A 27,655-nucleotide genomic window follows, 5' to 3' on the forward strand; every position below is an offset into this window, starting at 1 on the left:
CTGTGGCAGTTGACTTGGGTAGCAAATTTGGGAGAGTGTGCTAATCATCTCTTAAACAGTTCCTTATATTTGTACAGCTATGTTTAAAAAGTATTCTTATATGTATGACCATACCTTTATGTTCCACAAAATAACCAAAGGCCCTGAAATGTATCTGATGTGTGCAAAGGGTTTGGACAGCTCTCCAGTTTCAGACAAGTGCCTTCCCTAAATTCCCAGCCATATTTGGATATGCCAGAATTTGAATTACAGACTTTTTGCATGCACAGTATGCTTTGTTTGCACACTGTTAAAAATATGGATGTGTACTTTTTGCCTATGTTGCCAGAACATAGCATGGGTGGGTACAATTTTATGCATACCAAAATCTCTCAGCCAATCTTGCCATTTAAAGTTTAGAAGCGAGTGGAGGATGGACCAGATGAATTAATAGTGGAACATAAATATGTGGAAGATAAATAGGTTGAACAAGTGGGAAAAGGGTGAACGCACTCTTCTGTGCAAGGGACCAAAAAGCTAGTCATGAAATACTTTAGGATAATAATTAAGAAGATGTACTGTAGGGCTCCAATCTTATACACATTTAAGGGGAGGAAGCCCTCCTCAACACAGTGTGAAAACAAATATAGAACTGAGCCGCAAGGCGATATAAGGGGGGGGGGGATAACCCTGGGGTGTGCATGAGGCAGGAGCGCGGGAAATGGTGGAGGCAGCAATGAGAAGCAGGCGGGGCGAGGGAGCGGTCTGCGCTTCAGGCAGAATTGGAGAAAAACCGAGAGGTTTATGTTTTTAGTGTGGAGACGTGCGAAGGCGGCGTCACCACAACTGAGCAGAAATGCCTTTTTGCCCATGGAGAAGATGGAGGGATGCATGATGCGTGCGTGCCTAAGGACCAGAGAGGCGATGATGATGGAAGAGAGGGAGGCGGGCTTAGCGTGGCTTTTCCCGATCAGGGAAAGGGGGCGGCTGCTGCCGGGGACGGAGGGAGGCGCGAGGAGGAGCCGCCTCTCTCTGACGAGGGGAGGCGGGATCAGGACTAGCAACAGCATCAGCTGCTGCGCGGCTCCCTTTGACAGGGAGGGAGGGAGGGAAAGAGTAGCAGCCTCCTCCGCCGCCAGGGAAGCAGGTGAGCGAAGCCGCCGGGATGGAGCCCGCAGCGCCGAGGAGAGGAAGAGGTGGAGAAGGAGAGGAGGGCTGTTAGCGGTGACGAGCGACGAGGGAGGAGGCGGCGGCTCGCTCTGGCCCGCCGCAGGGAGTGAGCAGGTAGCGGACCCGGATCCGGGCGCGGGAGGAGGATGGGCAACGCCGACTCCAAGCTCAACTTCAGGAAGGCGGTGATCCAGCTCACCACCAAGACGCAGGTGAGGCGGGGGGGGGGGGGAGCGCACCTGAGCAGGGCCGGCCTGCGCGGGAGAGAAGCACCCCTTAAACCAAAGGCATCGGCGGCGAGGCTGGCTCACTCCTCAGGCAGGCGAGGAGGAGAGGCGTGCAGGGGGCTTGAAGGAAAGGCCTTTCGAGGTGGTTGGTTGTGGGGGGTGGGGTTTTGATGGGCAAAGGGTCTTCTTCCTGGGCAGGGACATTGATCCGAGGAGAAGCCGTGGAGCTGGGGTTTGACAGGATCCAACAGGGAAGCTTCTGACGCTGGAAGATCCACCCCTCTTTTCTCCCTTTGGGGGGTGTTGACATGGGGTAAGCCCACCATCCTGGGGATCTAGGTGGGAATGGACCTTGTGAGATGCATACAGGCACCTGAAAAGTGCTGGGTTTGCGAGCCCTCTGCAAAGTGGGTCTTAAGTCAATCTGTCTTCACAGACATTGCTGTGCTGCAAACCATTTGCTTGCTGCCATGCCTTTATTTGTATTGCCCCCCTTTCTTATCCGTGTGTTATCTCCACAACCCACAGGATTAAACTTGGCCTCTCACATACGCAAGGCAGCCAAGTAAAACCTGCGGTGCCCACAGCTCCATATGTTCTTGAATAGAGGCTGACAGAGGTGGGCTGCCTCAAGGATTTGGGCCTAACAGTCGGAGAAGGCCTCACTGGAGCAGAAGGCCTGAGGAGAAGAGTAGGCTGCATAGGACAAAGTTGGAAGGGTGCAGTCTAGTAATATGATGTGGTCAGGCCAGATGGTAGACGCTCTTCCCCAATCACTGTATGTGGTAAAGTAACCACAATTGGAGTAAAAAATGAGCATGATTAGGACCAAGGCTCAAGGCTGTGCCTGTTTGCAAAATGCTGAATTGTTTTGTTGAACTATATGCATCTATTTCATAGCATCGGGTAACTGAATCAAATCATTTGGATACACACATCCTTGATGCGTTACTTTCTTTTACCCTTTCAGCGAAGCTTGGGGAATTAGTGGTTACACAGCATATGGTGTTCGGCTAATCGGGTTATGCCTTTTGTTTGCTTGCCCTTAAATTTTAAGTCAGGTGCATGGGTACAAAAAATGTTGTTACGGAGAGAAGAGGTAATGAACTGGTAGCCTGCAGGCAAATAGTTGAGTGAGTACTGGAAAGTGCAGCAGCTGTCGCAACTTTAGAAACATCAGACAGGTTGGGCTACGTGGGGTGGTGCTTATTGGCAAGAGACAGGAAGGGCCTTGAGACCTTTTATTTGTACTTGAAGGGTGAAAGTTACAGCTAGAGGAAGATTCTCAACAAATATATTCAGCAAAATTCTTCTCTTTACCCTGCTTGTTGCACGGTGGCCAAAATGCAACAGCTGGTGGGTTTTTTTGCCATCTCCAGCAAAAAAAGCATAGGACTCTTGTAACCATGGTTAGAGACAGGTACAGTGTGAGAATGCAGAGAGGCTGTAAAAAAACACACACCTCCCTTAGTTGGTATATAACAATGCTGCTTAGGATTGTCAGTCTAAGTTTCCTAGTACTTGGACCTGCATGTAAAAGTAAGAGATATTTTGAAGCTCTGGTGACATGGATTTTCCAGACTTATTTTGATTTGCTGCAATGTGGCAGTGGAAGGCCTGCTTGCAGCAGAGTCATGGTGACATTTTAGCTGTATGGAGTTTATGATGAAAGGAGGGACAAATAGACCTTCAGAGTCAGGCATTATATGTTCAGATCTCATGATATGAGGAAAAAGTTAACTTTCTTTTCTGTTGGTTCCTTTTCTACAGGTTCCAACAAAGGAGAAAAGAATGCTAATAAGGGCACCCGTTAGGGATCCTGAGAGTCCCACATTCCTTGTCCCATCACAAAATAATTTGATTTGTACCTGCAGGTACAGTATGCATGACTAGGTTTTCTTGTGCCTAGTCCCACATTCCTTGTCCCATCACTAAATAATAATTACATTTGTAAAATCTGTAAGCCAGCTTGAGGTTGAGACAAATATATTGAACAAAAGATAATGGGAAAATATAAATCAATACTTTAGGTTTAATATAATATTATGTAATTTTTTTCCTTTTAGTGCTAATGTGGTGTCCTTCAGTTGAGTAAAGGAAAAATTAAAAACTGCTGTGTGTGTACAAAGAGAGTATAACCTTTGCAATTTTTGACATCTACGCTTAGAAATAAGCTCGGTTAAATTCAGTGAGTCTTACTCCTATAAATATAATGTCTCCTTGGGTTTCACAGTCTGAGCATAGTGCTAGTACACAGCAAGGAAATAGGAGTTGTTATTTTTTTGGTTTGCTGACTTTACAAGTTCATTCCTTTTATAAAAGTGAACGTTTGGTGTTCCTAGCTTGGTTTGTTAAAAGCCTCCATAGCAGTACTGGGGAGATTGTGCCATGAGGAAAGGTGGGTGGAGGAGATGGAACACCCATATTTACATACTTGAGAAGGGCACAACAGTACCTGCAGGTGCAGTATGTATGACCAGGCCTTCTTGTGGCTAATCACCAAAATATCTGTGTAAGATATAGCACTGCCTTATCAGCCGCATTCTGTATGTAGCATTTTGGTGCTGCTATTTATTACACCATTATAATTAAAACGTAGATCCTTCATATCAGTCAGGGATAGGTGAATTGAAGTTTGATGCTGTTGCTTTTGACTGTTTTGTCAAAATGAAAACTATACCATAAATGTGCCAATCATACTGTTGTACAGACTGAAAAAAAAATGATCATAAAGACTATATTTACACACAACACATCCTTGTGTAACCTAATAAATCCTACTATTTCAAATTTCTTTTTATGAATGTCAGGCTGCAGATCTGAACCAACTGGACTTGGTGTACATGGATAGTTTCTGTAGTCTGTGCTTTCTAATAAGATAATTTTCAAAAAGCCTGAAAAGTGACCAGTATGAAAGGCTATGTGCGTCTGTAACCTGGGGACTGGTGTCTTGACTATGTTAATGTAATTTGTACAAATTGCAAATAAGCAGTGCTATCTTTTCCATAGTCTCTTTGGTGAAAATATGCTGCCTGCCATTGCATTCTGTCAGTGTTGATGGATTGCTTTTTATATTGCAACTGAAATACTTTCTCCAGAGAAAATGATAGTTTTTTTTTTATTCACATGCCTTCCTTCTTCCTAACGTCTCCTTTACTTGATGGGTAGGATTAGCAAATAGAGAGGCATTAATTTTAGGCATTTGAACTCAGCAAGGCAACTGGCCTTAGACATGAGAAGCAAAAGTTATTTGGGCAGCTACGGTCAAACTAGGCTTTCTTGCTTGACAACATTAAATACAATTCAGCGGGCTGATTTGTATACCTGTCTTACCTTGCAGGTGTATTCATAGGATCTCCTTTCATTTTTATACAGCTCTAGGTTGTTTCCCCTCATAAAGGGCTCTGGGCAGTTACAAAGCATCTTATTATTGCACCCTTATAAGTAGGCTAGGAGACGGTGATTTTATCAAGACCACCAACTTCAGCAAGGATTTGAACCCAGATTTCCCATATAAGTCCAAAATTCTGCATTGCACTATCTTTATGAAGTTACCATTATTTGAAAATCTAGCTAATGCTGATTTGGAAGAGTGTGTTGTTGCCTTTTCCTGTTTCAAAGGGTAGCACTATTCTCTTGTTTCTGCAGATGTATCCTGTTTCCTCAGGAATCTTGTGCAGAGCTCTTGATTCTCTGGAAATTATCAGGTCCACTGGAATTTAAGTAGCTCCTTTCATTTCTCTCAAGTTAAAGCAAAGCTGTTAAGACAGAACTAAAATGCGCAACACACCACTTGATACACACATTCACTTTCTCTAGGTCTGGGGTGGATTATGCCTGGAGGGGCTGGATTAAATCTCTTGCTTTATTTTATAGTACAGTAATTACTTTAAACTTCAGCTATGTTTCCTGGCTCTAACCCCTTTCCTCAAATACTCAACTAAGGCAGCAATCATGTACCTGTTTACTTGGAAGTAAGTTCCCTTGAACTCAGTGGGCCTGCCTTACTCAGTGGGTCTTACTTACAAATAGATATTTAAAGCATTACACTGTAATAAGATAATTGTGTTTCCTATATCTCCTATTAGAATTTCACTTATGGAGATTTGAGATCAAATGGTTGTAGCCGTTGATTTTCTGGCATATGATAAGAGCTGTGCTCCTTGGCTACATTTGTAGTGGGGGTGATGGTGGTACGTTTCACACCCACCCCCTTGCCACAAATGCATCACTGGTAATAGTTACTTTTGAAAATGAGCTCACTTATAATACCCTTGGTCCTCTTAGACTTGCAGACATATCACAGCATGTCTGTAGCATGTGGTTATGTTATGTTCAGATATCTTCGTCTGCAATGCCTTTGTATTTCAATATACATTTTAATTCTAATGGAAGTGGTAGAAACTTTTTGGCATATCAAGGATGGCACAGCTGAACATCAGTCTGGTAGCAGCTTAAGGTAATTTTGTTGGGCTCTGCTTATTTTGGAGGTGACCTAAAAGCATAGTTATCAAATATGTTCTCCCCTGCCAACAACTTGTCCCATTCTTTGTACAAAGAGCATTGGATCAAACATATTCATGATATTTGAAGAGGTATCATTGAAACAGTTTACTATAATAAATAGTCCAAATAGTTTTCCCCGGGGAGAGATTCTGTAATGCAAAATCTTGCTGTTTTTTTCAGCCAGGAAACTGTTCAGTGTAAGGTAGAACACCTGCCTTTTCTGCTGAAGTGGCCCCTTCCCTTGGCAGTCATCTGACCAGGACATTCTGCCTAATTCCCTGAACGAGATCCAGTATTTCCGGAAACACTACATTCCAGTGAAACAGAGGGTAGATCTGGAATCAAACTGGTTTTTTTAAATTTTATGTTCCATACTTTTGTTTTACATTATTTACAAATGTAACATTCAATATAGTTTTTCAATACAGGGATCCTTACATTTTCATGGTTCTTAGTGGGGGAGGGGGAAATAAAAGGAAATTAATATTATGTGGTGGGATAAATGGGTGCACAGCACTGAATTCTCCCCACCCTCCTCATGTAAATAAACACTCTTCCAGTGCACAACTTTCTCAGCAGAGTCCCTGGTGAATCATTGCCTTGAGAGCATATAGTACTGTACTTCCTTCTCTGGCTTCCTCATGGCCATCTGGCTAAATAAGCTTGCAGAGGAAATTTTGTTGAGGGGTGGGGGTTCATCTTAACACAATTTAATGGCTGGAAAGTATATCAGCTAATAGCAAGGGGCCAGTGCTCGTATACCACCCCCATCCAACATGGATAGATCACAACCTACCTTGAAAATACTGATTGGGGTGCATACACAAAATGGCCACCCTTTCACATAAAGTGGCTGTTCTGGGAGTTGGGAAGGGGATTTTGTGGGGTGTGGGACGGACATCATCCTAAGCGTGTGGGAGAGGATACTATGAGGGGGTGGAGCTTAGGGAAGAGGCAAGGCTGACACTTCTTTGATGAGTGCTGTGTCTCCTATTCTAATACACTATATTTGATATTCCTTCCAGTTAGTTTTGCATTCTTCTTGCCTTTTCATATCCAGCATAATGCACATTTTTATATCACATTTTTAAATGTCACATTTTTAATCCATCTGCATTGTGGGTGATTTGCTCATTAGTTTGTCCCAGGACCATGTTGAAAAGAGTGTGGTAACTTGAATATTTTTCAAGGTAATGGATGTGTTTGAGTTGCATAATACACTGCACCCCAGTTATACCAATCCTATTTATTCTGGTTAGTTGTTACTCTGATCAAGTCAGGGGCCACTTCTTTACCTAAATACTCAGTTATATCATTCTGAATGTCAGTGTAACTGCATTTTACACCTGTGCACACAATCCACTAAAATTCCTGATTCTCAATAGTTCAGTGCTATTAATATGCTTTCCTGCCGAATTTATTTCTGATTGTTCACTTTCTTTTCCTCTTTCCTCACTGAGAAGGAGCTGAATGCAGACTTGCTGTGTTGCCCATTGGTTAACATGCAAATACTTTCTGCATTAAGGCAATCACCTGTGATTAAGTGCCTACTTTTAGAGAATGCAAAGGGGCTCATTTTATGGATGTTAAGGATGGTGACAGGGAGGTAGTTGACATTAGTATCTCATGGGAATATATAACCACTACAGAACAAACCTGCTCTACCAGTTTATGCTTTGCTTACCTGCTTCAGCTTTCTGGTCTTTATATTTTAGTGACACGTTACCTACCAATAGCACAGGTGGTGCTCCTTCATCACAGCCAGTTATTTATCAGGCATGACAAAGTTTCTCACTCTCACTTGCTTTTTAAACTGTTCTTTAACAATGTAGGCATTGGATGCCTTTATCTGCTGTAAAGCCAGGAAATTGGAAGCCAGGAAATTGTCTTTGTTTAAACAAGCAGTCATCTTTCCTCTCCTCACCCTTTCCAAACACAATTTGAAATTGCCAAATGCCCTGAATAACTTGCTATTAGGCAAGAACTGCTGTTTGCTTTTGGAGCTTTTACTATGTCAGTCACACAAGATCACGATAGAATATTCATTCTACCTGATGTCTTGACTTGTCCTGCTGAGTAGTATTCAGTGAGCCTGTAATGACTGAAATTTATTTCCTTTATTAAGAGAGAAAACCTTCTTCACTTGGTACACTTAGTATTCTTAGAGTGACGGTTTGTGACAAAATAATCAAGTCTGCTCAGTATGACTTTTGTGGTTGCCTGTATCATAAACTATATGCATGTAGATGTGCACCCATGTCCAGAATGCTGTGTGTTACTCTGCCTGTGTATATAGCTTTGTTCCCATACATGCATTGGTTTCTATTAAAGCAAGTGTCTGTCAAAGCGTCTTTCTTGAAAGCTGCAACGAACGAACAAGAGATGTTGGTGTAGCTTCATAGGGACCTGCCAAATCTTACCACAGCTTCTTGCCCCTTCCCATTGGCTCTAAGTCCTTGCCTTTTTGCTCCCAGCTTCTCTACATCATTTACCTTCAGTTTTTCCACCCTACTTGTGTCTCTCCAAGATCCTCTATTATTTTATTAATGATGCATTTACATTTGTCCAACTGGTCAGTAGTATTGGGTTGATGTGGTTGGATGGCTTTGGATGTTCCTTGGTCATAGACTTCATTCAAATGTCTGCTTGATAAACAAAGTGATCACATCAAGTATTCAACCAGTAACTCAAAAACCAATGTAGGTTATAATTGTGTGGTGGTGTTTTTAACCTATTCCCTGCATTCCAAACAGTCTTCTGTGGCTCTTAGCTTTCCCAAGTGTCATTCCCATTTCCAGGTTTTGTATGTTTTCATTAAAGACCACCTGACTACTCCCATCTGCCTTCTCAGGTTGTGCTGCTGCATTGGGCGAGAAAACCCCTTTCTATAGGAGTTATGTCAGCTGGCACTGGGCTAGTGCTTAGCAGTCATTTCTGATAAATTATTTTTGAAGAAGCATGGTTCGTATTGAATGTCTTTTATTGGTCCGCTTTTGCATACTGATGTGCTATGACTATACTGATGGAAGTGTTCTTATCTTTATTGTTGTGAGCTGCTTTGACCTCAACTTTGCTGTTGGAAAAAGCAGCATAAGAATACTGAATCAATTCAATCCTTTGATATTTGTGTCTCTTCAGCCGGTAGAAGCAACAGATGATGCATTCTGGGACCAGTTCTGGGCAGATACAGCTACTTCAGTCCAAGATGTTTTTGCTCTTGTTCCTGCTGCAGAAATCAGAGCTGTGAGGGAAGAATCTCCTTCAAATTTGGCTACTTTGTGTTATAAGGTAAAAGGTATTCTTCTTCCTGTATTGCCCCCACTATGAAATTCAGTTATACAAACATTAGCTCATTCAGAGGGGGGCAATTGGCCGAAGGTAAACCAATCGAGAATGAGATGTCCATCACTCTTAAGTAGAAACCACTGATCACATGGAATGCACAGTTTTTGAAATGACGCCATAATTCCAAATAATCCTAAATTAGCACCAAGGCATAGAAAGATACTTCAGTAGATTCATTGTTAGTTGAGGTTTATGGTAATCTGGAAGAGGAAATAGTATCAAACCACCAATACCCTGCAGGGTAGGCAAACATGAAAGCTGTAGTTGAACTTCAACAGGATTAACTATGGTAATCAGTCTTGGACAGCAGTAGCCTGCAAGGCAAGAATAAGAGTGCAAGGATCTGAATTCCAGTTATAAAGCTCACATGTGTTTCAACTGTAGATACTTGGTACATATGATCAAAGGATCAGACAGACTTTTGCTAGTTTAAGTGTGTTCAGGAGTTACATTTACCAGGTGAATTTTAGAATACCATCTTTCTTTCTTTTCTTTTCTTTTTTAAAAAAAGCCAGACAGCGCCCGCGGGGTATCGAACTGCCGTTAAGCAATTGGTGAATCTGCAAAGATTGCTTCGACGTAACCACTAGGCTAAGCTGGCCCAGAATACCATCTTTCTAACCCTCCCCAGGAAAGCAGACCTAAGGGTTAAACTAGATGTGACCTCAGTTATGCCTCTGAATCCCATTATAGGGACTCTCATGTTCTTTAAGCCTGGAGTCCCCCATGTGGTGTCTGCAGGCAGCATGGTGTCCTTGGACCAAGACCCCCTGCCCCTCCCAATATTTATTTTATTTTTAAATTAGGTTTAAGAACTATTTTTAAACGTTTGGTGCTGGGCATTCAGCCACCTGGCCTTCTTCCCTCACTTTCCTTAGAGTGCCTTTGGGTGGTCCCAGAGGTTTTCTCCAGAGAAATGGAAAGGCTGGCTGAAGACCAGTGGCTGCGCTTCCAGCCCCCCCCTAAAATGCTTTGGAAAAGAAAAGGTCATCATCATTACCATGAATGAAAAACTCCTTGTCCCTGATCGCTCAGAGGCTAAAAAAAATGCTGCTGGAAATGCTTTTCTAGTTCTGAACATAATGTAGTGATGAGGGAATGATATTGGTGAAAAGGAAAACAAGTTAGAAATTGGTGAAAAGGAAAACAAGTTAAAATTTGCTTTTTTAGTAAATTGCTTGTGCCTCCTGAAGGAGGACCATCTTGCAGGTTAAAGCAGTTTTATTTCAGGAGGCCCAGGCACTATGAATGTTGCTGTAGTATTTCCATTTTCTGATGTGGTCTATCTATCTATCTATCTATCTATCTGTATTGCAAGCCACATCGAGATATATATTGCAAAGCAGGGAATACATTCCTTAAATAAACATCACTTCCTACCTCAGAAAATTGTGCCCCAGAGCAAGTTCAGAATTTATAAAAATGCCCTTTGTATTATTCCATCTTGTATACCAGGTTTAAACCCTCGCATTATAAGTTGAAGCGGTTGTTAAAGACTTTGGTTTTATCTCTTCTTGTTTAGGTTTTCTTATTCATTATAGCAGAATATTTGTAATTCTCTGTCTAGCAGAGAAGACTTTAACAGCACAAGGTGTCTTGGACAGGGGATATGCATCAAATCTGTAGTTTCTTGCTTTCAGGTATAGAAAATAAGCAAGTGGGTCTGTCTTTTTTCTGTACATGTATGTGGCACAGTAGAATATTATGATAATTGCATACCACTAAGATGTATCCTAGGAGAGTTCTCCCATATTCAGCAATAGGAACTTCAACTGCTCTAGTCTGGAATGTCTATTGCTAGTCCGCTATGCAGTATTTACCTGAAGAGCACTCTATTTAATATGACTTTAAGGTAAAGTAAAGGGACCCCTGACCATTAGGTCTAGTCGTGACCCACTCTGGGGTTGCGGTGCTCATCTTGCTTTATTGGCTGAGGGAGCCGGGGTACAGCTTCCGGGTCTTGTGGCCAGCATGACTAAGCCACTTCTGGCGAACCAGAGCAGCACATGGAAACACAGTTTACCTTCCCGCCGGAGTGGTACCTATTTATCTACTTGCACTTTGACGTGCTTTCGAACTGCTAGGTTGGCAGGAGCAGGGACTGAACAACGGGAGCTCACCCCATCACAGGAATTCAAACCGCCAACCTTCTGATTGGCAAGTCCTAGGCTCTGTGGTTTAACCCAGAGCGCCACTCGCGTCCCTTTAATATGACTTTACATACCTTGCAAATCACTGGGCTGGATGCATGCTATTCAAACTATGTGAGCAGCCATGTTAAACAATTTCTGATAGTTCTCCAAGAGCTGGAAGTGGCATATTGATCCTCAAAATGTACTTTGCATTTCCAATTCAAATATGAGTTCATTTTCAAGAGTAATGCATACCATACTGCAGACCAAAGCTTTTCTCCCTCCACTAAAAATGTATCTGGGAATATCAGATAATAACTGCAAAAATAGAAGCTGGCACGGACTGCTGCTGGTAGGGTTATACTGGAGTCAGTGACCTTGTTCCTGAAAAACAGTGATATTAACTTGATATCAGGTATTTATCTTGGAAGTCTGGCATGCTATCTCCCCACACTTTACAAATCAGTTGGATCCATATTTCCCACCTCTTCCATTATGCTTGGCACTTGTTAAGAGCACTTCTCATAGAGCAGCATATTCATCTGTGGAACCTTCAGTCATTTTTCAAGATCAAGGAAGAAAGTAAGATTTTGATTACACCCTTCTAAGTCTTGAAATCCTTTCTCTCCCCTGCCCTTTACTAAATTATCACATTCTCAAAAAACGTCTTTTTCAGATGGATTTCAGTATTGGGTAACATACAGCATTGCATGATCAGATTTAAATGCTCACAAAAGTATTTCCCTTTCCTCTGCTCCCCCCTCCTCAAACTCTGTTCCAAAAGCAAATTTGGGTGGGGGAAGGGGCTAGAAGGGCAAGTTCTGTAAAACGAATGGAAATCTGTTGTGCTAATGGGATGGAAACATTGGATGTTACCTATTACGTTCAATCAGAGGCCAGCACTAATAATAAATAATTATGCATTTATTAAATGCTGCTGCTGCTGCTGCTGCAGTAAGCCATTTGAAAACTTGAATCATCTGTGGCAATAATTGGTGTCTGCATGGCAGCAGTTCCTGTCATTTGCTTTACCTTATTTCTTCCAGGCAGTGGAAAAGCTGGTGCAGGGAGCTGAGAGTGGCTGTCACTCTGATAAGGAAAAGCAGATTGTCCTGAACTGTAGCCGCCTGTTGACCCGCATCCTACCCTATATCTTTGAGGATCCCGACTGGAGAGGCTTTTTCTGGTCAACCGTTCCCGGAGCAGGTCGAGGAGGGGTATGTATCTATTGAATTGTACTACTGCTTTCAAAAAGATGAAGAAGGAAGGACTTCTTCTTAATCAAAGTGTAATGATTAATTTATTTTAACTACTAAATTATATTTATCTAGAGGTAGGAAAACTTCACCCAGGCCTAGGCATGCCTGGACTGTGTTGCTTGGTTTGCTCTGATCCTGGCAGCATTTCTACCTTCTTAAATGAAGCACTGAAACATATTTAATGGAGGACTAGAGGCTCATAATGGAAAGACTGGTAAAGCAGGCACCTTGTTTTGTCCATGCCTGTATCTTTTAAACTATTTTTTATCTATGGGCATCTCAAGGGAAAGTTGGTCATTCTCAAAACGATACCCGGTGTTGAAGAATTGTCTTGAAATTCATTCTATCTATAAATGGGATGGGAGGCAAGAAAATTAAATGAACCTAGACTAGTGATGCCCTCGGAAGGACAACGTAAGGTGCTTTTCGTTGCTGAATTTTGCATCTTACTCAGCATCTGCAATAGCCTGGTAAGGAGTAATTTTGGTCTGCAGTGCCAGTGAAAAATGGCAAGGACTGACTGTACTATTGATCTCTTGTTCCAAGTCATGCTTATTCAGAGCCAACAACCACAATCACAATAGTTTTCAGGGTTCAGACATACTCTCAGTAGTTTCTGTTGTTGTTATTTACAATAACAACACATATGATCATATATACATATATGATCAGCTGGGATGTAGAAACTTCAAGTTATCCTGGTCCCAAGCTGTATACAGCTGTGTATACCAAGGCCAAAACCTTGCTTTGAACCTTCAAAAAAATAATAGTATTAAAATCCCACAAATCAGTTTTTTGGCTTGGGTGGGGAGGTGAAAGGACTGAATTCAAACCCATTTCCTTCTCCTGAAGAGATGGCTGGTGGCATTCTTAATTTACTTTCCTCAAAGACTATGTGTGCAGCCCAACTGTTTGTGGAAATAGGGATGTGGTGGGTGTAAATTGTGTTGAACACTTGAAATGTGTTCTCTGCATTGGCTTTAGAAAATGGGACTTGGAAAATGTGCAGGAAGTACTGAAGAGGGCTAACCCCAGTGCAACATCAAGTGGGGCGGACTTCTTAATATTGTCTGGAAGCAATCAGTTTGTGAGTTGTTTATGCCCACTTTCCCCGAATAAAAATTCTTTGCTTTTGACTTCTATAATGCCATTCTAGTCTCTTAACTTCCCACTTCTGTCAAGGAATTTAAATCTGACAAAGCACAGAAATTTCTGCAACCAAATATTGAGCATTCAGCCACTTTGCATGTTTTATTGATTTGGTTTCTCATTTGGGCTTTGCTTGTAGAATTTGGAACATTTTTGTTTTGTTTCACAAAGTGCAGTTTTGTAGCCATAAGCAACACAGGATGAAACCATTTTGTGTGTGTTTTTGAGTTGTTGGTAGGATTTTTGTTTTTGCAAATTGTTAAACTGAGAATGCCACAGAAATCTGTTTCCACACCATATCTGCAGAAGGACTTGATTAGAAATAGTCCCCGCTGCCAATTACAGACTGTGTACAGCATAGTGGTGCTTTTTTGCCTCATTTTGCTTTACTATAGTTCATCTTCATACAGACTGTCAACCTGTTTAAATGTGTTCACTTTCTAATAACATTTTAAATGATTAAATTGGTCAAATAATGCAGTAGTTGAAATATTGGAAATATGTATGAAAAATGTTTTTGTTGACTAAATAACATGAAATAATTTATGGGGGTCAATTTATGGGCTCTGTTCTTTTGCAGGAGTTTCTTCTAGGCTAGACCCGTTAAAAGGAGCAGGAGTTATAAGAGCACAACTGTGATAGTATAATTCTGCCTATTCATTTCAGTGGAGCTTAAGCTGGAGATTGTAATTGGTGCTTACCTCAAGAGCTGTGCATTGTATGTTCCACTGAAGGCCACGGCTCTGTGTTAAATCCATCCCATGTTAACAATAACAGATGTATGTGATTAATCGATTTGATGCTTTTGCCCTTAAGATTCTTAGAGACTATTTTTCCTTCTCTGATTTCAAAGCTGAATGGAAGGGCAGCCAGCCGGTTTTCATCTCTTTTGTTTTCTATTTCTGCACTTGGTATGCTTTTATTGGTTGCCCCGTTATGGTACTAGACAACGTTGGATCAATGCAGGTCATTATTGTAGTCTAGCCTGCTTGCCATGAGTGAAGGGCTCTGTGTCATGCACAGGCTGATACAGGCCTGGCTGTCACAGATAAGCTCCTGTCCCTCCCCCTCTGCTGGAAGAGAGTCTGAGATCCAGGATGAGCTTTGAGTGGCAGTGCTACAGGCCTGCAGAGGGGATGTATGGTTCCCTTGGAAACAGCTGCAGACTTGTGACTGAAGCACCAGCGCTGAGATAGAAGAATAGGGCTTGCTTTGGATGCCTGGAAGCACTTGGGCCGCTGAAGGAAGAGACTTGCTTTGCCCCAGCAAAACTAAGAGCATCTCCTTGCTGAATAACCGCCTGCCTCTATAACACATTTCTCACAGATCATCCAGCAACATAAGAACTATATGCTTCTGTTTAAGGTCTGCTCATGCAATGACTAGATTCTAGAATACAGTAATGTATTTGAAGCCAAAGTGGCCCTGATGTTAAATTATTTGACCAAGGACATTTGGGCTCATTTGCAGCCATTTTTTTGGCAATGCATAGTCTGCATTAACTTTGTACTTTTGTGTGATACTTTGGGATATATTGTGTTCCACTGAGCGAAAGCCCTATATTTTCTATGTGGGGAAGATATTTATAATAATTATAGAAAGAAAACTTCTGGACACAGTAACATGCTTCATGTGGTCTGCAGAGCAAAGGTGCTCAGAAACTGCAGATAGGTAAAATGTAATTTGAGAGAAAGCTGTGGACGATGTGTAAATAAACCCTTTGTTTCAATTCCTACCTTGGTCAGGCTGCCATTGGGTGGTCCCAAGAAAAAATGTTAGTGCTTAGACTTGCTTCCTCAGCTAGAATGTGGAAAAAGCTGTGTCCTACTCCTTATATTTATCCTATAAATAGACTTTGTTCACAGCCCCTACCCATAGAATTAGGCCTGGTTCTAAATAAAAATAAACATGTTGCTTCACATAACTCAGTAAAGGTAGGTAAAGGTAAAGGCCCCCTGAACGGATAAGTCCAGTCAAAGTTGACTATGGGGTGCAGCACTTTATCTCGCTTTCTGATTGAGGGAGCCGGCGTTTGTCTACAGACAGCTTTCTAGGTCATGTGGCCAGTATAATTAAACCGCTTCTGGCACAACAGAACTCCGTGACGGAAGCCAGAGTGCACGGAAGCGCAGTTTACCTTTCCGCTGCAGCGGTACCTATTTATTTACTTCCACAGGTGTGCTTTCAAACTGCTAGGTTGGTAGAAACTGGAACAGAGGAACAGGAGCTCACCCCGTCATGGGAAATCAAACCACCGACCTTCTAATCGGCAAGCCCAAGAGGCTCTGTGGTTTAGACCGCAGCGGCACCCTCTCCCTCAGTAGCACTGCCTCTTTTAGGGTTTGCTTCTGTTGCATTTTCTCCTCCATAGTTTTGGCTTTTTCTGAATCCTGCACCAGTGCCTCTTGGTAGAACCTATTCCAACATACATGTTTTGTGTGCTTCCAAAGGAAACTAAGTGAACTAAGTAATGTTGCTTTGCAGTCAGTGTCAAGATCAGATCGAGTATGCTGTGACTTATCCTTTGATTGGCAGGGAGACGAAGATGATGAAAATGCTAGGCCTCTCGCTGAGTCACTGCTTCTGGCCATTGCGGATTTGCTCTTTTGTCCAGAATTCACTGTCCAGAGCCACCGAAAAAACAATGTGGTGAGTTCAGTAATTTGATTTTGTTCTATCCTGACAGGATATGGTTGCAGCTCAGTAATACTTAGTAGTCATGATTAGGATTGCACTGTGAGTTTTGAATAAAGCCCTGCTTAGAATGAAAAGCCCTGCTTAACAGAAAATATCCACACCTATAGGCCCCAATTCAGCACACCTAGGCATGCTTATGCAACAGGTTTGCCTAACTCTGTGTTGGATGTAGGGCATAGTATGCTTCTCCATGAGTTTGTTTTCCATTTATAAGTAGCATGGTGAAAGTAGTGCATTTAACATTAGACTGATGACCCAAAATCTGATGAACCCATAAAAATAATATGTAATTGTGAAACTTTCAGATAGCTGTTTCTTTTAAATTATCTTTCTGCTTCTGATCCTTTGGCACACATTGCAATAACCTCCAAAAACTTGTTTTTACATTTCTTTTCTTAGTCATATTTTAGCATGTTTAATTAGTAACTCATCTTGAGGCTATTTTGTAACAGGCATGCATAATACGCAATAATTAAATACTATTAGCATGGACTTTTTAAAAATAAAAATGGACAGGTGCCTTTGGACTGTGGAAGAGCCTTGGTACAATATGTGTTGCCTGTGGCTTCTTTTGATGGCAAGGGTTCTTCCACAGACCTCTGCCTGTTGGGTAGAAATTACTGTTGTCATAGTGCGTCATTCGAAGGGCCTCCGGCAATATTGAAGAGCTGTTGACTGCAGAATAGTGACTCATGTACGGGAAAATTAGTGTGACTAATGCTGAATCTACCCCCTGTGCCTGCCTATTTGGTGGGGTGTGCTTGAAAATAGTTTTCTACATGGCTAGCCTCTGAACACCTGCTGTAACTAGATATGGGTGAATCAGTTTAACATGTCAGTCTCTCATACATTCATAAATCCATTATATTTACTCATTAACCTGTGATTTATTTATTTTTTAAAATAGACCACCAAAATACAATAAGTGCATTTCTAAATGGTTTTTTTTTTACCCCAAAATTTGCTTTTTACACATTTCATATACTTTTGATCCAAGAACTAGGTCATGAAATTCATAGAAGTGCAAATTTAAATATACAATTATTTTCTTACCAACGCACGTTTGTGCCATTTGCTTAAAATGCATAAGGGGTGAAAATTGCCCTCCATCCTCAGCTATAGCAACGCACCACGCTGCAAAGGCTAGCACCAGTTATTGGGTTAAGGAATCTACACTGGATTCAAAACCAAGTTGGTTGTAGGAGTTCGGGAGCACCACATGATCCTTCTGCCTCTCTTCCCCACTACCACTGCATGATGCTTTCAAGCTGCAGAGGAGTAAATGATGTAAATAGAGTCTGACTATTTGGCCTGTTCTGTCAAATTAGGAAGCTTTTCTCTTCCATGAGTTTTGTGCTGTTCTTGGAAAAACTAAATTGGAATTGCCTGGTACAGACTGTCTGTTGCTGGCAGAGTGTTGTGGTATTGTTGAGTGAACCTTTAACTGGGTTGCTGACACTGTCCCCATTACTGCGTCTCAGCCATTGTGATCACTGCACCATCTTGCTTCTTTCATTGGCGTTCTAATTGAGGCAAGGTTAGCTCGGCAGAAGTATCCTTTAGCTCGCTGGACACATTTTATGCCATGCCCCTTTTTCTAATTCTGGTGATTGAACTTACATCTGAGAGAGATTTTTAAAAGCCCTCAGTGACTTTCAAAAAATCCAAATTTTTTTTGATTATTTGCCTTCAGTGAAATGTTGGCTCCGTGGGGAGATTGCAGCTGTTGGATTGAGCTTAAAAGTTGTACTCCTCTACAGAAGGCGATGCTCTGCACGATTGTGCCTTAGCAGGCAGGCAGAGTTGGTTGCCGCTCCAGCCATTCAAACTGTTGTCCTGTCTCTGTGTTGGGATGTGTGAGGTTGACCATTATATAATGGAAATTCTGAGGCATTGGGCAAGAGTTGTAAATGCCACTCCGTGTGTGCCAGGGAAAGGATAACACAGACCTTTCTTAATTAAAGCACTGGAATGATTTGTTTTAATGATGCCAGATGCCCTTAATTTGAGCACGTTAATCTGAGGCCCCTTTTGCCTCAGCTGCTCCTGAAAAGCAAAATAAAATGCCACTGTATTCAACGGCTGCTTGTTTCCATAAAAGTGGTCCCAGTGATTTGTGTGTGGCACAGAATAGAGTGTGTTGCTGCCAAAAAAACAATACTGGGAAAGTAAGAGAAGGGCAAAGTGGTCAACCTTAATAAAGATGGATACAAAGGAAAAGCTTCTTAAATTTATAACTGTTTTCAGTGTGTGCTGGTGGGAAGGGGGTCTTCATGTGAGTAATGATTTATTGGCCTTGAAAAGCGGCAGCAAGAATATGGATGAACTAGTATTGGAATGTGCCCTTTTCTGTATAGAAGAAGAGCTATTCGTGGCTAACTACACTATTGTGGGATCTGTTTGCTACTAAACATGTCTGAGACTACCTGATTTGTCCTGGATGATAGTCCAGAATGCAAGACTAGAAATAACAGAGTCTTGTGGCATCATTTCTTGTACCATAAGCTTTTTTGGACCAGATGCCAGCTTCCCAGATGCAAGACGTGCTCATCTAAACAAAAGATTGAAAATAGCCACACATTTTCAGTTATATTCAACAGTTATATTCCATTAGCGCAAGGACTTCCACCTGCACACTAGGGCTTCCTCTTTTCTCACCACACACCCCTGTGCCCCCCTCATCTCCTTTGTGGGTGTGATTGTGGGTGTCAGGGGCACATGGGGCAAGGAAGCCATGTGGCGCTAATGGAACAACCTTGTCATAACTCTGCCTCTCTAAATTGTAAACCAATATAAATGCATACACCATCAGTTCCTACAAAAACAAAACATAACATGGCTGTGTGTTGCAATGTGTGGCATTCAAGGCCGGAAGTGAATTTTGTTTGTTCTGCATTTTTAAGTGGCTTCACTTACGTCTACTGGGCTAATATGCAGATTGGAACATGACTATGTTTTGGATTTCGTGCTTCTCCAAGTTTTGCAATACGGTTCTTGGCTCAAAAAGGTACCAAAATTTGTTAACATGTGTTTTAGGATAAAAGACGATTAGAAATTCACTCGTTGGGATAAACTGTGGGAGGAATTCAACCTTGGGCTATTACGATTGTTCTGTCGATGCAAACATTTCAGCTTGCCAGATAGAACGACACCCATGTCTCCTTCCATGTGTTGTTTTTGGGGATCTCCCAACTCCCACCTCCCCGAGCAAATTTTGAAGGGCATGGGAGGGAAGAAAGAGGAGAAGCCCTATTGCACAAGTGGAAGTCCTTGTGCAGGCGTCTCCTGATGGGACTCTTTAGTTGAATCCTGCTCTGTGTATTTAAACACCTATTTTGTGATAAATATGTATTTAATTATGTATCTGAATTCATAATGTTTTTGTATGGATTTTTAAAACTTTGGAAAAGGGCAGACAACAGACTTCTGAACAAATACATAGTAAATCAACACTGACTGGAAATAGACGATTGGTCTATAGCGCTTCTCTGCTGCTTGAAACTCTCAGATCCTCTTAATCTATATACAAGAGATCCTTGGCATAAGGAGGTATTTACCCAGATCTTGGTTATCCTGGCCATTCATACAGCTGGAAGATTCAGCAGGAGCCTCTGCTAGTAAAAAGACAAAGTAAATGAGTATTTATCTTTCCTCTCCTGACTTCTTTTCCAGGACACAGCTGAGGATATCCATGCAATTGACAGCTGTGAATACATCTGGGAGGCTGGTGTTGGGTTTGCTCACTCCCCACAGCCCAGCTACAACCACGATTTGAACAGGTAAGAACATCAAAAAATACTCCAGAAGAGACAAAAGGAAGCTGGCAGGATGCTTGGCACTATACAGAAATGTGAGCATCTCAATAGACCTTTCTTTGTATGGGCGAAAGCTAGGTGTTAATAGCCTTATGGTATTGAAGACTAGGACTAAAGGCATTTTAAGAATCTTAATTTCATATATGGGGAGGTGTTTTTTCTTCTATTCAAGTCTACATTCTATATGGTCTCTGATAGAATATGAAAACCAAGGCATCATCGATATATGAAGTTGCACAAGCTAACAGTGCTAATGCAAAGGCTACATCGGGCATTGCATTGCATTTTATTTCCCGCTGTCACCGTTTTGCTTAGATGGGCTCCATGGAATAGGGCCAAACAAAAGACACAATGCTTGTTGTTGTTTAGTCGTATCTGACTCTTCGTGACCCCATGGACCATTGCACGCCAGGCACTCCAGTCTTCCACTGCCTCCCGCAGCTTGGTCAAACTCATGTTGGTAGCTTCAAGAACACTATCCAACCATCTCATCTTCTGTCGTCCCCTTCTCCTTGTGCCCCCCATCTTTCCCAACATCAGGGTCTTTTCCAGGAAGTCTTCTCTTCTCATGAGGTGGACAAAGTATTGGAGCCTCAGCTTCAGGATCTGTCTGCTAATAGCTACTTATTGTGAATGGGAGAATACATATGTGGCCTGTGGCTCCTGATGGCTAAAGGAATAAGCGCTCCTAGAAAAAGCATGTCTTTGATAAGAGAAGAAAACTACTCAGTGACCACTTACAAATGCCAACACGAAGAAAAATGCATTTAGTAATGTATATTAAGCTGGTGGTTGATGAAAGGTTGCTCAGTTGACATTGAAACAGAGAATCCAAAACTACCCATCCATTAGCTCTCCATTCATTACAGCCTCATGCAACTGGGATTTCTTGCTGTTTTTTTCAGGACAGAGCTCCTGAAGCTCCTGCTGACTTGCTTCTCAGAGGTCATGTACCTGCCCCCCTCCTCAGATAGCAACTCAAATCCCTGGGTCCAGTTTTTCTGCTCCACGGAGAATAGGTGAGAGGTAGCTGACTGTATGTGGTGGATACTTTGGAGCAATATAGTTTAATCCAAATCTGTTAGCCTAAGAAGTTCTATAGCAGGCATCCCCAAACTCGAGCCTCCAGATGTTTTGGGACTACAATTACCATCATCCTTGGTCCTGTTAGCTAGGGATGATGGGAGCTGTAGTCCCAAAAACATATGGAGGGCCGAGTTTGGGGATGCCTGTTCTATAGACATGGTATCTATCTTCTGCATGTGTCCCCACCCCACCCCTTTTGTGGGTGTTTCACTATATCTGCCTTACGGATGTCCACACTTGCCTAGCTTTATTTACAACTCACACGCATTGCCCAAATAGGTGATATATTCTACGCAAGTAGACCGGGTGGACTTTCTATATTGGTTTCCAATTGTGGCTTCAAATATTCTGACCACTATACATTGTTGGTTATACCTGGATTGCAATCCTTGATTCCTGGTGAATGCCTGCCCTCTGGTGTTCATCTCTTGCAGTCTTCTGCCTTTCAAAAGGCTTAAGCACCTTCATTGGTCTAGAATATGACTGGATTTATCCAACCATCACTCCGGAGCTGAGTGGTATCACTTTCCTTTTGCTACATCAGTTGATATGATAAAATCAGTTGCTGGCAGCTTTTTTATGCCTGCCTTTGCAGATGATTCAAAATGGTTTTTTATTCTTAGCACTGTGGTGGAGCAAGCTCCAGTGACAGTGCTATTTCTGTCCCCATGTAATGGAAGGGGGCAAGTGCCAAGTGTGGAAGTAAGCCTTCTGCCACTTAAAAAAAGACCTAATCATGCACACAAAGCAGTGTTGGAGAGGAAGAATGCTTAGCCTCAGAGAATTAAAACAAAACAAAAGGCAGCCCTTCGTTGTCTATGAAAGAGGTAGCTTTGCTGATGTCCACTTCTTTCCCCACTGCCCTTAAAAAAAGAGAGAGCAATAAGAGCATTTCACTGCCTGTTACCATGGCAGGAGGAACGTCTCTGTAAAGCAGGAAAACACATAAACTCCTTTATGCTCATAAAATTGCACGGTATATGAGTGGGTGCTGTTTTTTTATTGTCTGTTGTAAATTGCTTTGGGGAAATGTTTTTTTAAAGGGATAGGGTATGTTTTAATTGCATATTGCTAGTGATGCCACAAACACTTTGCCCAACTATTGTATACAGTAGAAGATTTGTATGATAGCAGCACTTAAGTAGTGATGAAATATTTTTTTTTATTACAGTTGTATGGGTTATAATGGTTCAATTCAAGTTTACATTGACACACTTATGGAATAATGCTTCATTTATCTAGATGGCTAGAATAATCTAAAAATATCAGATGATGCCTCAGAATAAGTGTCTCCCCCCCCCCCTTTTCACTAATCCATGCTGTCCCTGAGGCATACAGGTTTCTACCCTTTCGCATAGTAGTGAATCAATGTTAACAGAATGCACACCTTATAGAAAGTACGGCTGCCTTTGGAAAGCTTTGAAGAGTTTTTCATCCCCAGTGCAACTTCTTGAGCATGTTGGATCCTCTTTTAGGCATGCGCTTCCACTGTTCACTTCCCTCTTGAATATCGTCTGTGCTTATGATCCAGTGGGCTATGGGATCCCATATAACCACTTGCTCTTCTCGGACTATCGTGAACCCCTGGTGGAGCAGGCTGCCCAAGTCTTGATAGTCACCCTGGACTATGACACTTCCACCAGCTCCAGCCCCACAGTAGATGGAACTACCACTGGAACAGTCATGGATGATGCTGATGTGAGTTGCTCCCAAGTTTAGCTGTGTTTCTTGTACTGAGGGGAGGATGGCTTCCCTTTCTAGAGAAGTTTGTGGGTACACAGTCATTTATTTTATTTATAAAATTTATACACCTCAAAGAGTAACTCTTCAGCTGGAATTTTTGTGTTCCTGGGTTCTGTATGTGTCTGTCATGAGACCAGTCTCAAAAATTGCCCAGACTCACACAAGAGTCTTTTTGGTCAGGCTGAAGGTCCTGAAACTGCCAGATGTTGCATACACACACCCCTTCAGGAGCCTCTGTGAAGGAAAAGTCATTTTTTGGTGGGGAGAGACAGTTTTGCTGCAGATAAGGAACATGGGAAGAGAGTTTGTATGCAACATGTAGTTTGGGTTTTGGGAGAAGATCAGATGGTGTCTTTGAGCAAACTGGTAAATGGATTTGTTCCTATCAAAAAGCCCAATAAATTCAAAAAGGGAAGTTCAAAAACTAATATGTATATATCATAAATTCACCACAATGTGAAATCTAGTGGGATGACTGACTTCTACTGAAGTTTGAGTACTCTGCCCTCTCTCAATAGTGCATACTTTGGTATAGTGCTGTTTTCTAGAGTCCAGCTGGTTTTTGAAAACCTCTTTTCAAGCTGTCTTTTGCTAAGAGACAATTGTAGTAATCATGGTAAATCTGAGATATGAACTCCCCATCATCCTAAGCGCTTAGTGGTGCGTTTGTTTCTCCTTAATACTGAAATAACTTCTGAATCCCTGACCTGTATTAATGTGCATACTAACTAGCTCATTTCAGGGCATTCCACACACTGCAGTTGTAGCTCACATGATTGTTTTGGTTTCACTCTGCTTTTCCTCCTGTCCACATGCTGGGAAGGTATCCCATGCTTGCTCTCAAAATGAGCAGAGATGAAAGGAGCACTCTAGCCCTTCCTTTTCTTGCTCAGGTGAAGGAGCTAACTGGTCTTTATTGGAGGGGAAGGTCATCTGTGTACTGAAACACTCCTTTTGAGCCAAACTGATGCTCAGTCTTCAAATCTTAGAATGCTTTCAGCTGTCTGTCCCTACATACTTTGTACTAAGAATGCTCTGAAAAGTATTACAGTTCATACTGTTCTGTGAGGCAAACTGCATGTTACCCAGAGATGTAAATACTGAAGCCCCAATGTCGTTAGTGTTGAAGAAAAACAGCTTTGGAGGTGGAGAGAGGGCTTATGCCTTTCCCTTTCCCCCTTTACAGCCATTTTTTTCAAACCAAATCACACATCCTCCATTGTTCCTCCCCTGTGCGGCCCTGAAATTGTTGGGTGCTAGCAGAGGTAATTCATTTTGTAGGATAATTACCGCAAGCCTTCTAACGTTGCAGAGCTTTCCACTCCAAGCAGAAATCTTTGTGTGACAATTAAAACCTTGCATGCTATCAATAGTACTATTGGGAACCACTTCCTATTTTTGTGTGCAAGTCAATTTTTAGAGTTAATAGCATTCCTTATATAATAAGCAAAGTAAGTAGCCTAGTCTAGTCTAGATGCTAAGATGCTAGTCTGGATGCTAAGTATTGACTTTGGTCAGCAGCACTGCTGTACGTTGCATCCTCAAAGTGGAAGGTGTATCACTTGGCTTGCTGCTAAATTCTATGAATAGAAGCACTTTTATACCAAATCCTGTTCTGTGTATTACTGATCCCTAACTGAGTGAATTTGTCAAATATTAGAATTTTCTGACAATTTGGTGAAAATGTCAGTTGCCAGAGAATGCAAATAACTTTTTATATGCCCTTAATTACCAATGCAAATGCTGAGAAGTGCTATCTCAACTTCCCTGCAGCCTCCAGGACCAGACAACCTGTTTGTCAATTACCTGTCCAGGATACACAGAGAAGAGGTATTGTGCCATATTCTTCTTTTGACTACTTACTGGGCTAGCCTTGAGCCCATTTACATTATCTTTGTTGACAGGACTTGTTTATTCCATTTACATTATCTTTTTTTGGCAGGATTTTCAATTCATTCTAAAAGGAGTGGCCCGTCTACTCTCCAACCCACTGCTCCAAACCTACCTGCCAAACTCTACCAAGAAGATTCAGTTCCACCAGGAGCTCCTGGTTCTCTTCTGGAAACTCTGTGATTTCAACAAGGTGCACATCTGTTGGGTCTGCCAAAGAATCAAGAGGGGGAGAGATCTGTGCCTGCTGAAAGCAAGCAATAGAATAAGGGAATCTTAGTGATAGCAACTAGGGATGTGTGTGTTACCCAGTTGGCAGTTCTCCTCTTTCCCCTGACCTCCTTCCCCCTTGGCTGGTTTAGCACTGAAAGATGCAGGAATGGAGAATCACTGAAGGAAAAATATACTGATTAGTATTGTTCTTTCATTAACTGGTGACTGTGTGGGGCATTATAACCCTTGCTGATACTGCTAGTCTGCTTGCATGCAGTTGGACTTGCAGAGATCAGCACAGGCGTCAACCCACTCCTTATGTGAGCTTCAGGTTCCAGGCATGCTGAATCAGCACACCTGACACTTGAGAAGCCTCCAACAGAAAGCAGCCTATAAGGGGGGAAATAGGAAATTATAGTGCCAGCTGTTTGCTGATTTCCTCACATAAGAAACTATTTGCAGAGCATGCTTTTCATTATTCAATCAAGACATTTAACATGAAAATAAATGTGGGATTATCAGTGCAAATCCTGCCTTGTCTATTTAGAAGAGAGACTCATTGAGTTACTAGGACTCGCTCCTTAACTTTTTTGTGCTGCAATGCAGTCAGCAGAAAGCAGAGTTCTAAAACACAAAACCACTGAAAAACTAGCCAGCACTTCTGAAATTGTTGGTTTGTATGCTATCCCTTCTCTCTGACACATCTTCACAGGAAGCATCAGCTTCTTTCTGTTGGGCCACTGGGCTGTGGCTGGACCTGTAGAGTAGATAAACTGTGTGAAGGAGTTCAAGTCTTTATCTTTCCCTTTCAGAAATTTCTCTTCTTTGTGCTGAAGAGTAGCGATGTCCTAGATATCCTGGTGCCAATTCTCTTCTTCCTGAACGATGCCAGGGCAGATCAGTGTAAGTTTGGTCTTGTCTTTTTCTCAAAACTCAGGCTGATAAGGCTTGCTTCTGCATTCATTATGATTGCTTGTGCAGTCACAGATACTGGAAATAACTTTGTGGGTGTAGCTGTAGTTGGGTCCAGTTCAACTGAAGTGGTTGTGCCTAGAGAGTATGTGAGGCTGAAAAATGCTGTATTTCAATACAGCCCCCGTCCCTTGTCAGCTTTGACCCAATTTGAAAATATAAGCTACCGGAAGACATCCATACCCACTGTCTGCCCACTAGTGTGTACGCAGCATGAGAAACCAGAATTATCAGCTTACAGTCATATAGCCATAGAGGCCATCATGAGCAGCCTTCCCCACTAATCCTAGTGTTCCTGTACTGCTCAGCTGGTGGCTCTGATTTGGAAGATCCAAAAGAATGGCTGTAAAAGCACAGGTCAGTGTGTTACCATTGGAATATGTGAGAAGCGGGTTTGGTGTCTCCTGTTCACAGCATCCAGAAGCCAAACATAATTTAATCAAATGATACCCACGTTAATTTTCCTTGGCTCTTAGGTCATCAGCCATAAAGATTCTAGATGCAGAGGCAAAAGAGCTGTGTTAGGGCCACGCCAGATTAGACATGGGCAGACATGTCTGTTATTTTCATGTGTCAAGCATGGGGGGAAGAGGGTTCAGGGCTTTGTTTTGTTTTCCTTAACATGACAAGGCATTCACAGATGAAGGGAGCTTAGCCATCTCTCATCCACCCTCACTACATTGTTTTCAAATATGTTTCTCTTCAGCTCTGCTCAGTGCCAGTATTGGAGCTGGGCTGGGAAAGAACCACTGCAGGCAGTGGAGCACTGTGAGCTAAGGCAGGATAGGGTTTAGCTCTTCACAGGCATAATAATAATAATAATAATAATAATAATAATAATAAATAATAATAATAATTTATTATTTATACCCCGTCCATCTGGCTGAGTTCCCCCAGCCAATCAAGTGTTAAAAACAGTACAGCGTTACATATTAAAAACTTCCCTGAACAGGGCTGCCTTAAGATGTCTTCGGAATGTCAGGTAATTGTTTATCTCTTTTGACATCTAATGGGAGGGCGTTCCACAGGGCGGGCGCCACTACCGAGAAGGCCCTCTGTCTGGTTCCCTGTAGCCTCACTTCTCGCAATGAGGGAACCGCCAGAAGGCCCTCGGCGCTGGATCTCAGTGTCCGGGCTGAACGATGGGGGTGGAGACGTTCCTTCAGGTATACAGGACCAAGGCTGTTTAGGGCTTTAAAGGTTCGCACCAACACTTTGAATCGTGCTTGGAAACGTACTTTTTGTGCAAACAGGGTGTCCACACACTCCCTACTTTAAACGTGTAGATATGTGTGGCTTCCCTGTCATATCTGGTTTGGGCCTCCCTCTCCTTTTTTTCAGTGCCCTTCTTGGAGTACATTCACAGGTCAATGGACATTGGAGTACATTCACAAAATCAGCAGTCACACATTGCCCCATGACATATATAAGCTGCCTTATACTGAGTAAGATCATCAGCAGTCCATCTAGCT

The 27,655-nt window shown here is 42.1% G+C and overlaps 1 protein-coding gene across 1 annotated transcript in view; it reads left to right on the top strand.

The window, feature by feature from the left end:
- The first annotated feature begins 1,023 nt into the window (after positions 1 to 1,023).
- Positions 1,024 to 27,655, top strand: part of HID1 (HID1 domain containing) — a 40,299-nt gene continuing 13,667 nt past the window's right edge. Inside the window, exons 1-10 of the mRNA XM_083430017.1 lie at positions 1,024 to 1,361; positions 9,021 to 9,170; positions 12,406 to 12,576; positions 16,303 to 16,416; positions 20,137 to 20,243; positions 21,185 to 21,298; positions 22,841 to 23,063; positions 24,882 to 24,938; positions 25,051 to 25,191; positions 26,024 to 26,114. Coding sequence (XP_083286143.1) covers positions 1,296 to 1,361; positions 9,021 to 9,170; positions 12,406 to 12,576; positions 16,303 to 16,416; positions 20,137 to 20,243; positions 21,185 to 21,298; positions 22,841 to 23,063; positions 24,882 to 24,938; positions 25,051 to 25,191; positions 26,024 to 26,114 — 1,234 coding nt within the window. The 5' untranslated portion in view covers positions 1,024 to 1,295. The remainder of the gene's footprint in view (positions 1,362 to 9,020; positions 9,171 to 12,405; positions 12,577 to 16,302; positions 16,417 to 20,136; positions 20,244 to 21,184; positions 21,299 to 22,840; positions 23,064 to 24,881; positions 24,939 to 25,050; positions 25,192 to 26,023; positions 26,115 to 27,655) is intronic.

Source organism: Podarcis tiliguerta (genome assembly GCF_965153285.1).
Source record: "Podarcis tiliguerta genome assembly, chromosome: 2".
Lineage (NCBI taxonomy): Eukaryota > Metazoa > Chordata > Lepidosauria > Squamata > Lacertidae > Podarcis > Podarcis tiliguerta.